Below are 12,401 nucleotides of genomic sequence, written 5' to 3' on the forward strand. Positions count from 1 at the left end.
CTAAGTGAAGCTCTGTGTAAAGTGTGTTTCTCTCGTTCTCACCCCACACTTCTCCTCTCCCGAGATGGACACGCGCTGGAACTCTTTCTCAACGAGCATCTCGCGCTCCATATGATACTGGTTGAGCGCGTCCTCGTGACTGTCCTTCAGACACCTGCAGACGGACACATGACATGAGAGACGGACGGACGGATAGAGAGACAAACAGACGGACGGACGGACGGCAGAGACTCACTCCAGGTCGGCTGCGCTGTCTATTTTCATGAAGTCTTGTTTGGCTCGCAGCAGAATCTCAGGCTCAAGCCTTGAAGGACGTGAGGCAAAGCAGCAGATTTGGGTGAGTAACACACACACACACACACACACACACACACGAGAGAAGAGAGAGTATAAATCACTCTGATTGATGCTGATTGATTTCTGTAAAACACTTTCACTTAAAATGCAGCAGAGGGAATCTGAAACTCTCCGTCGAGCAGAAAGAGTTTGCGTTTAAGCATCTGTTAGCGACACAAACCCAAACACACCCACACAAACTGATGAAACGCGGCCAAACTGTGTGATTATGAGCGTCTGCGCTGTTTGTCGGGGTGTTTTGGGTCAGTGTGTTCGAAGCAAAGAGTTCACACAGATCACAAACAACACGCCTAAGCAGGTGCAGCGCGATTAGAAACGCTTCTGTGAGCAACATTCAGAAAAACAACATTCAGAAACATTCTCTAAATGTTATTTTGAGTGAATATAAGACTGTTAAAATACTCTGGCAGAGTTTTTCCCACACCACTAACGGATCTACTGATTCACACATGAATGACTCTTCTGAACTGGTTCTTTTTATGGAATCAGTTTGAATGAGTTTGAATCAGTCTTGTGATGGTGAAAGATCTTTAGCTTCACATTTAGAAGAGAAAGTTGCTGTATTTATACATTTACTTTACTTAAATTATAAGTTTATTTTAATAAATACATTGAAAATAGCTTAATAATAATAATAAATAATATAAAATATTATTAATAAATATCATTAGGATGTTTTATGTATTTATTATTATGTATTTATGTAGTATTATTATTGTTCTAATTTTATATTTTTGTCTAATATATTAATGTACTTTATTATTGTATGTAATTAATTGGGTTTTGTTATTTGGCTAATGATATGGCAGAATTTTAACTTGAGTCTGTTATTGTGTAGAAAAAAAAGAGAGAAAAAATTATAATATGATTAAATACTAGTATTAATAATATTAAATGATATTTTTAAATATGAGTAATATTTGTTAATGTTAATAATAATTAATTTGTTACTAATTTTACAATTTAGTATTTAATTTATAAAGATATTTATTACTATTCATATCTCATTTATATATATATATATATATATATATATATATATATATATATATATATATAGTATTTATTAAAAATAAAAGCAAAATATTAAAAAATACTATTGTAATTCCTCAGTATTTTTTCTTGTTATACAGTTATGACCAATTATTAATGTATTAATGCTATTGATAAATCTCAGTCACACTTCACATAACGTACATTAAACATCAAATATATTCTGATTAGACTCACAGAGTATGGAAAAATTAGTTAATTGCATTAAACCAGGTTGGGACGCAGTGTGTGTGTGTGTGTGTGTGTGTGCATGTGTTTACTTGACGTCCTGACTGATCTGTCGCTCCAGACGGTGGCGTTTCTCCTCCAGTTGTTCTATGGGACTCTCTTCAGGAAACTCGTACGGAGCACAACGCATGTCGCTGTCCGTCAGACTCCTCGCCAGCAGCTCCTACAACAAACACACACACTTTACTTACACACACACAAGTTACACAGACACACACATGTTCCACACACTCATATACACAAGCACGTTACAGGCACTCATATTCAGGGTTGCAAAATTCCAGGAATTTTCAAAGCTGGAAACTTTCCATGGAAATTAACGGGAATATATGGGAATTAATGGGAATAAACAGGGAATTTGCAAAATTGCAGGTTCGCCTATAACAGGGTACTTAAATGTAGTTGAAAAAAAAACATCTTGCAGCATAATTTTGGTTAAAACAACCAGATTTAATGCAATTTCAGTTGAATTTTTACCCTGACATTCACACAGCACACGACTAACTGCAGGGATATTGAGGCCACACCCCCTGCATGCGCTGTGCATTCCCCCAGTCCATAACATACACATCTGATCAAAAATACAGGAAAAATAGTAATGTGAAATATAACTACAATTAAAAATAATGGTTTTCTATTTTAATATATATATTAAAGTGTAATTTATTCCTGTGATCAAAGCTGAATTTTCAGCATCATTACTCCAGTCTTCAGTGTCACATGATCCTTCAGAAATCATTCTGATATGATGATTTACTGCTCAATTATCAATGTTGATATTGAAGTGATATTGTTAGAAAAGATTTATATTTTGAATAAATTCTGAACTTTTTATTCATCAATGAATCCTGAAAAATATCACAGGTTCCAAAAAAGTATTAATCAGCACAACTGTTTCCAACATTGATAATAAATCATCATATTAGAATGATTTCTGAAGGATCATGTGACACTGAGATCAATAACACATAACAATTGCTGCAATAAAAATATTTATTTTACATATTTACTAAATTAGAATGAATTGAATGCGAAAAAGAAATTTCATGTTATGACCAAACAAAATGTTTATATTTTATTGTTTGTATATGATACATTTATATAAATTTCCCAAAATTTCCAATTAATTCCCATAAATTCTCATAAATTCCCGTAAATTCCTGTTAAGTTTCCAAATTGGAATATTTCCAAAATTCCCCAAGTTAATTTCCCGTGGAAACGGGAACACACACTCATTACACACACACACACACACGTTACACACACTCATATTACACACACGTTACACAAACATTACACACACTCATATTACACACTGTTACTTACACACATACAAGTTACACAGACACACACGTTCCACACACTGATATTACACATGCACGTTACACACGAAACACGTTACACACCCTCATATTACACACACACTACACACACTCATATAACACACACACACTCACACTACACACACACACACACGTTACACACACTACACACACTCATATTACACAAACACACACACACACGTTACACACACTCATATTACACACACACACACTCCACACACTCACACACACTCATATTACACACACACACACACACTCCACACACTCATATTACACAGACACACACTACACACACACACACGTTACACTCATTACACACACTCATATTACACAAACACACACACACACACACACACACACTCCACACACTCATATTACACACTCACACACACACACTACACACACTTACATTACACAGACACACACACACGTTACACACACTCATATTACACACACACACACACACTCCACACGCTCATATTACACACACACACACACACACTACACACACTCATATTACACAAACACACACACACACACACACTACACACACTCATATTACACAAACACACACACACACACACACACACACTACACACACTCATATAACACAAACACACACACACTACACACACTCATATTACACAAACACACACACACACACTACACACACTCATATTACACAAACACACACACACACACACACACTACACACACTTACATTACACAGACACACACACACGTTACACACACTCATATTACACACACACACACACACTCCACACGCTCATATTACACACACACACACACACACTACACACACTCATATTACACAAACACACACACACACACACACTACACACACTCATATTACACAAACACACACACACACACACACACACTACACACACTCATATAACACAAACACACACACACTACACACACTCATATTACACAAACACACACACACACACTACACACACTCATATTACACAAACACACACACACACACACACACACTACACACACTCATATTACACAAACACACACACACACACACACACTACACACACTCATATAACACAAACACACACACACTACACACACTCATATTACACAAACACACACACACACACACACACACACACACACTACACACACTCATATTACACAAACACACACACACACACTACACACACTCATATTACACAAACACACACACACACACACACACTACACACACTCATATTACACAAACACACACACACACACACACACTACACACACTCATATTACACAAACACACACACACACACACACACACACACACTACACACACTCATATTACACAAACACACACACACACACTACACACACTCATATTACACAAACACACACACACACACACACACTACACACACTCATATTACACAAACACACACACACACACACACACTACACACACTCATATTACACACACACACACACACAAAAGTTACACAAACAGGTTCCACACCTCAGCGATCTCCTTGTATTTTCCGTCCATGGATGTGCGCAGGTCGATGGGCAGGTGTTTGTGGGTGACGGGAGTGCCGGGCAGAGAGCGCTGGGACACCAGAGGCCTCTGCTCAGCAGAAGCACACAGATCTACAGAGACACGAACACAGACAACCCGTCCGTTACAACGCTCATAATGATTGTGCCGTCAAAGTAAATTCATAAAAAAACACACTGAAGGAGGGACCCAAAGGTCACAGAGACTTTTCATGCCAGACAGGAAGAAAGTGCATAGCAACCAGCCACAGCTCCCTAGCAACAGCATGGCAACCAGCCACAACTCCCTAGCAACCGCATGGCAACCAATCACTACTGTACATCGAACACTTGTCTGAAGTTTGAGCTTCAGTTTGTCCTGCTACTGTTGTGACGGTGGAGTAGAAATATTCCATCAGACTGTCAGAAAGGTCAGTTTAAGTTCATGGTGACGGTACAGCAGTGTGCAGTTATTAAAGCATCTGCAGACGACACACGCGTCCATCAGTGTCACGAACACACACACTTCACACACACTCAGTCTAGTGCACTAGGATCCAGCACAGGTGACACACTCTTCATCAAACACTCAAATTCTGTCACGTTTCATTGTACATCGAGATTCACACTGAAACAGGTCAACTGAACAAGAACTTTCTGTCTGAACACTGAAGAGTTTGACTCGTGTCATGTGACACTACCATGATCACGTGACACGCTTTCCACGACATTCCATTGAAACATCTCAGTCCACTGAAAATAAATACGTCTCTCTCACACACACACACACACACACACACACACAGTGTGAGAATTTCCCATAACCACATGCAGAGGTTCCGGGACGCAGTACCTGATCTCTGTTGGGATGCTCAGGATAAAAAGCACTTCCTGTCCAACTGTATGTGCGTATGTGTCTGCTCCTACAGCCTCGCTGCAGCTGATTCTCTCTGTGTGTGTCGGGACGTTTGGCTCGTACCACGTTGCAGATGGAGGCGGGGGGGTCAGTGGTGGGACGCACCACTGTGTGTTTAAACACAACCCACCCCTGTGTTTACAGAGGAATCCTGGGAAAACCAGCATGAACAGACCTCTGTGTGTGTGTGTGTGTGGCTGCGTCTGCAATGCAACACTAGTGTATTGTGCATTACTGTAGTGTGTACTACATGAAACTGTACTCAATAATGAGTGTCTCAAAAGTAGTATGGAAGCCCATTACAGACACACAAGAAAGAAAATCATGCTTTGGTAAATCGTAATTATGACACCAGTACAAATTATGACATACTAAATAATAATTACGAGATAAAAAGTCTAAATTCTGACATACTAAGTCATAATTACGAGATGAAAAGTTCAAAATTGACAAAATCGAAATTTACAAAAAGTTGAAATTCTGACATACTCAATTACGATGAAAAATTGAAATTTAATTAGTTATGGCATTTAAAATTCTGACATACTAAGTCATAATTATGATATTAAAAAGTGAAAATTATGACAAACTCATAATTGTGAGATTAAAAAGTAAAAATTGACAAATTCAAATTATGACAATAAATTGAAATTAAAAAGTCAAAATTATAACATACTAAGTAATATTTATGAGATGAAAAGCCAAAATTATGAGATGAAAAACTGATATTTACTTAGTTATGACATTTAAAAGACAAAATTCTGAGATTAAAAAGTAAAAATGGCATAAATCGAAATTATGACAAAAAGTTGTAATTATGAGATAATTGACATGCTAAATCATAATTATGATATAAAAAGTTCAAAATCGACTTAAAATCTTATAACTGACAAAATCGAAATTGATGAAAAATTTAAATTATGGCATATTAAACCATAATAATGAGAAATTAAAGAAAATAAAAAAGTCAAAATTTATAAAAATTCAAGATTTTTCTATGCAATAATTAAGACTTTTATATGTCATAATTATAACAAAAGGTTGAAAATTATGACATACTAAGCCAATTAAAATTGTCAAAATAGACAAAAATTCGAAATTTACATAAAAAGTTAAAATTATGATTTTCTATGCCATAATTATGACTATTTATGACATTGTCATAATTATAACAAAGTTGAAATTGTGACTTTCTGTGCCACTTTTCATATCATCATTTTGATTTTTTAATGTCATAATTATGATTTACAAAAGCATGATTTTTTTTTTTTTTTTATCTGGCAGAAATCGGCTTCCATACATGACCTCATTATGTTGAATGTTTATTCAGGGGGACGAGAGGAATCGTAGCGCTCAATATGGCGGCTGTAGCCCCGCCTCTCAGTTGAACGAGCCAATCGAGAGCCAGAACACATATTCACTGAACCAGCCTGAAAAATACTGTTTTATTTGTGTGATTTGAGCTTACGATGGATGCCACTGCTGTCAGAAATTACTCCTTATTTGAATTTCGTTTAAACGTAACGTGACATTTTTTTTTTCTAGAAATTTATTTTCTAACAACTGCATTAATTTTTAGATTTATAGAAAGAAACATATTTTTTGACGCACATAAAATGCATCACTTTCTGAAAACTGTGTTCATATTTTTGGTGTTTTTAACCAAATATTTTTGCCCAATATGGCGCTCTAAAGCTACTCAGGGGAAATTTCCAAGATGGCCGCCAAGCAGACGGACTTGCCTCACAAGGATTTAATTCAGCAGGTATCATCTGCAAATTGAAATATATGGTTGTTTTGCATCTTTAAGTGAATTGTGTATAAAAAAACATTTCTGAACAACCAATCACAAACTGTTTCAGATAAGCCCCGCCCCTTAATGACACTTAAAAACAAAAGAAACTGTTTTATTTCAGTCAGACAGTCTTTAACTGTGTAACCGGACGGTTCTTGACCACAGTAAACTGTGAAGTGAACTTAAACACACAGAGAGAGAGAATGGGCTTGTGTTATTGTCTATAACTGAGTGTCTAGACTGAGGTTTATAGACTCACACACACGGGTTCATATTTAGAAGCTGTGACGGCATTGGCTGAACACACACATTGTGCCACTAATGAGAGATTTGTGTTCGTTCTGTGTGTGTGTGTGTGTGTGTGTGTGTTTGAGAGTCTTAAAGGCATCAAAACCACAGCAGACACAGTTGCGTGTGTGAGACGGGTTGATCTCTGTGATTAACTGTCCTTTAAACTCTATAACCCTTCAGCCCAATGACTGCAACACACAGACACTCCATCCAGCAGATGGCGCTCTAAAACAGAGTAACAGACACTGGTTTGTTTGTTATTTTATATAGTTTCCTCACTGTTCACTGACCTGCTGAGTATTACAACTTTTTAATAACTTATAGTATTTAACCATATTATTATTTAGAACAGATTTTGACTTGATTTGTTTTATACATTTTCATTGAAATTCTGACATTAAAAAGCCGAAATTCTAACATAACTCGAAATTATGATATAAAATGTTGAAACTGACATAGTAAAAAAATTTGACAGTTCAAATTATGACAAATTGTAATAACATACAAAACAAATTAGTCATATTTATTAGATAAAAAGTTGAAATTCTGACATTATGAGTCCTATTTATGAGATACGTCAGAATTATGACTTAAAAAAATATAATTGAGATTAAGTCGAAATTATAAAATACTAAAATTGACATACTAAGTCACAATTTTGAATTTTAATGTCATAATTATGACAAAACCTTGACATTTTGACATAAAAATATTAGAAATTGACATACTAAATCATAATTATGAGAATTAAAACTATGACTATGATTTTTATGATTATTATGATAAATTTGGAATCATAACATATTAAGTCCTATTTATTAGATGACAAGTCGAAATTATGACTTAAAAAAGTTATAATTATGAGATTAAAAAGTCGAAATTCTGACATTAAAATACTGAAATTATGAAATACTAAAACTGACATACTGTCAGAATTGTGATATTTAATGTCATAATTATGTCAAAATTATGACATAAAAAGTCAATTATGACAATATAACTTGAAATAAGTTGAAATTGACAATCATAATTGAGGTTAAAAAATTGACAGTTGAAATTATGACAAATCGAAATAACATACATAATAAATGAGTCATATTAGATAAAAAGTTGAAATTCTGACATTATAAGTCCTATTTATGAGATTAAAAGTTGAAATTATGACTTAAAAAGTTATTATTATGAGACTAAAAAGTCAAAATTATGAAATACTAAAACTGACATATAAGTCACAATTTCGACTTTTTAATATAATTATGACAAAACATTGACATTTTGACATAAAAAGTCAAAATTGACATACTAAATCATAATTATGAGATAAATTTGGAATCATCACATACGAAGTCCTATTTGTAAGATGACAAATTAAAATTATGACTTAAAAAGTTATAATTATGAGATTAAAACGTCAAAATTTTGACATTAAAACTGAAATTATGAAAATGATGAAATACTAAAATTGACAAACTTAGTCATAATTGTGATTTTTAATGTCATAATTATGTCAAAATTATGACCTAAAAAGTAAATTATGACAATATAATTCATAATTATGAGATAAAAAGTTGAAATTGACAGACTAATTCATAATTATGACACGTCAGATTTTAGATTTTTTACAACTTGCATTTTAAGTCGTTTTATTTCTACTTTTTGACACAGAATAAGTAAATAATTGCATTATAAATATCTTATTACTATTATATTGTGTTGAAATATTGTTATATTATTTATACTGTTATTATGTTCTATATTATTGTTATTATATATTATTAATATTATTATATGTTATTGTGTTTGTTATAATTATTATATTTATTTGATTACTTTTGGTAGTCATAGTATTAGTAGTTTTTATGCTGTTATATTTGTAAAGTTGTTTTGTTATCTAAATGGATGTATTTTTATATTTGTTTTGGACTCAAATTGGTACGCTTAAAATATTATGTGTTTCTCACTTATTTTTATTGATTAGTTTAGACACAATTCCTCGTGGTTTCGTCTTTCAGATGAACCGTAAGGTTGTTGGTTCAAACCCATTACTCGCGTCACGAACCGTCCGTGTCACACGCGTGTGTCCGTTTACATGTAGAGCTGTGTTCCGTGTTTTCTGAGGCAGGACACACACACTCTTGTGTAATTCATGAGCCCTCGCATCACACGCCTGGACGAACACTTTCCCAGAATCCCACATTCTCGTACTCCGCATTTATCATTAATATATTGATGCGTTTAGGCCGAAACAAACAAAACTGCCTGAAAACAGGGAAAGTTTCTGTTCTGAGATCAGTTTCACACTGACTGTCACTAATTCATGATTAGAAAACACGTCATGCGCGTTTGACCAGTGAAATGATGATGAGAATTATTAAAAAAATAAAAATATTTAAATAAAAATTAAATATTTATTTTCATATTAATTCCAGTTTCAGTTTAACTAAAAAAGAGCACACACACAAAAAAGAAAAGAAACTCTCAAAGCGGCCTGAACTGCTCTGAAGATACTGTCCCGTATCGCACCCCACCCCGTCTATCTCTCTGCCCGTCTGTCTCTCTGCTGCAGTGAGACTCACCCGGGCTGGTCCGGCTGTGTAAACTGCCTCTCTTGACTGGTTTGCTTTTGCTTTTGCTCTGCGCTGGAGCCGCGCTGGGGTCCGACATGCTGCCACCCGTCTGCCTGCGCACCGGACGGATGGAGAGAGAGACGGGCACGAGTGCAGGGAGACTCTCTTATCAGAGCAGGAAGATAGGGACAGGGGGCGGGGCTTGGGGATCTCTTAGCGCAGTAGTGGAGGCGGGGCCACTCCCTTCCTACATCAGCAGAGGGGAGGGGCTTAGGATTCCCCTACAACACGCTCGGCCTCACTCTGATCTGTTGCTGCGGCAACCATGCAGCAAGAATTGCATCACCGAGAGTGTGTGCACGGCAGCATACTATTTCTGTGGTATGCAGACTGCGTGCAGTAAGTATTCTAAAATAAACTGTACTTGTAATTTTGACAAAGTGTGCAGTATACAACAGAGCACACTGTGTGGGATAATGTTTCCCACAATGCAATGCATTTGGCAAATTAACACAAACTAAAACCATTTATCATAGCATACTACTTTGTACTGTATCATATACTATTTTTTTTAAATAGTATGCATTATGTTCTGCACATTTACTCATTCGATCAAAATGACAAAAGATTTTATCAGCATATTATTTCATACTGTTTCATATACTATTTTTAAATATTAGTATGTAGTATGCATTATATTTAGCACATTTATTATTCGATTGAACTGACAAAAGATTTTATCATAGCTTATTTCATACTGTTTCATATACTATTTTTTAAACAATAGTACGTAGTATGCATTATGTTTAACATTTACTTATTCGATTGAGCTGACAAAATATTTTATCATAGCATGCTACTTCATATGTCATATACTATTTTAAAAAAAAATAGTATGTAGTATGTATTGTTCAGCACATTTACTCATTCGATTGAGCTGACAAAAGATTTTATCATAGCATACTACATACTGTTTCACATACTATTTTTAAATAATAGTATGTAGTATGCATTATGTTTAGCACATTTATTCATTATTTGATTAAATTGACAAAAGATTTGATCATTGCTTCTTATTTCATACTGTTACATATACTAATTTTTTTTAAAATAGTATGTAGTGTGCATTATGTTTAGCACATTTACTCATTATTCGATTGAACTGAAAATATTTTATCATAACATACTACTTCATACTGTTTCATATACTTTTTAAATAATAGTATGTAGTATGGATTAAGTTCAACACATTTACTCATTATTCGATCAAACGGGCAAAAGATTTTACTACTTCATACCGTGTAATATACTATTTTTTTTAATACTATGTAGTATGTATTGTTCAGCACATTTTCTCATTTGCTCAAATTGATAAACTATTTTTATCACAGCATATTATTCTATATACTATTTTTTCAATAATACTATGTAGTATGCATTATGTTCAGCACATTTTTACAGACACCAGTCAACACAGACTTATACGCAGACTACTTCCCTAAGTATACAGTATGCAAAAAGCAATATGTCAAAACACTGACAGTCCATTAAAGAGGAAGCTCATAATCAGATCTAATGTTCAGGAGGACTTTAAACTCTGTTACACTGAGAACTTTGACCTGGGTAAACATTCACCTCATCAGAAGAATTCTGATCCAGAATTTAGTTTAAAAAAAAACCGGTATTGATGAAATTATTAACACGACTTCAGTGCTAATATAGTGCCAAAGAATGAAAACATCAGATTACAGATTCAGACTAGTGCTGTGTGAAGATTCGTGTATTACCTTGTAATGTCGTGTGAACTAGTGTGTTATTGCATTATTGTTTGTTGTGTGTGTAGTATTGAATGAATGGTGTGCGTGTATGCAGAATTATATGTTATACAGTATAAAGTTGTATGATGTTATAGACAGCTGTTATTCTGGACTCACTCGTCATGTCTGTAGATTCTGGTCCGGTTTTGATCCCAACTCAGCTGCTGATGAAAATAATAATTATGGCAAATACTTTAGGTATTTAATATTAGCTGAACTGCTTAAGTTCTTCCGTTCATCCAGATGTCAGAGTCTGTCACTCATTAAGAAAACTCGGAGTGGATTCGGACCGTTTGAGTTTTTCAGGAACTTTGATAAAATTTCGCTGAGAAATGGAGTCGCACTTAAAGGGACCGCAGCACATTTACAGGCAGGATCCGATCAAAACAAGATTTTTATTGAACGTGATTAGAACCAACTATGTATGGGTACATCAGAGTTATGTTAAACCAATAAATCGATAAATAACGCGTAAAAGTTAAATCAGACTAAACGATGTGT

The 12,401-nt window shown here is 34.6% G+C and overlaps 1 protein-coding gene across 4 annotated transcripts in view; it reads right to left on the reverse strand.

Moving 5' to 3' along the window:
• The window catches only part of ampd2a (adenosine monophosphate deaminase 2a), a 23,603-nt gene extending 11,366 nt beyond the window's left edge, over positions 1 to 12,237 (reverse strand). Inside the window, exons 1-5 of one of the 4 annotated variants that reach the window (XM_051910174.1) lie at positions 12,018 to 12,237; positions 4,498 to 4,628; positions 1,671 to 1,801; positions 236 to 304; positions 43 to 154 (exon numbers count right to left, since the gene is read on the reverse strand). In XM_051910174.1, the coding sequence (XP_051766134.1) occupies positions 43 to 154; positions 236 to 304; positions 1,671 to 1,801; positions 4,498 to 4,628; positions 12,018 to 12,024 (450 nt within the window). In that variant the 5' untranslated portion in view covers positions 12,025 to 12,237. Of the gene's footprint in view, positions 1 to 42; positions 155 to 235; positions 305 to 1,670; positions 1,802 to 4,497; positions 4,629 to 5,367; positions 5,518 to 10,092; positions 10,284 to 12,017 lie in introns of those variants that run through there. The other 3 variants (XM_051910171.1, XM_051910175.1, XM_051910173.1) reach the window with 3 other exon arrangements.
• Positions 12,238 to 12,401: the final 164 nt, after the last annotated feature.

This window comes from Ctenopharyngodon idella, chromosome 10 (assembly GCF_019924925.1).
Source record: "Ctenopharyngodon idella isolate HZGC_01 chromosome 10, HZGC01, whole genome shotgun sequence".
In the NCBI taxonomy this organism is placed as follows: Eukaryota; Metazoa; Chordata; class Actinopteri; order Cypriniformes; family Xenocyprididae; genus Ctenopharyngodon; species Ctenopharyngodon idella.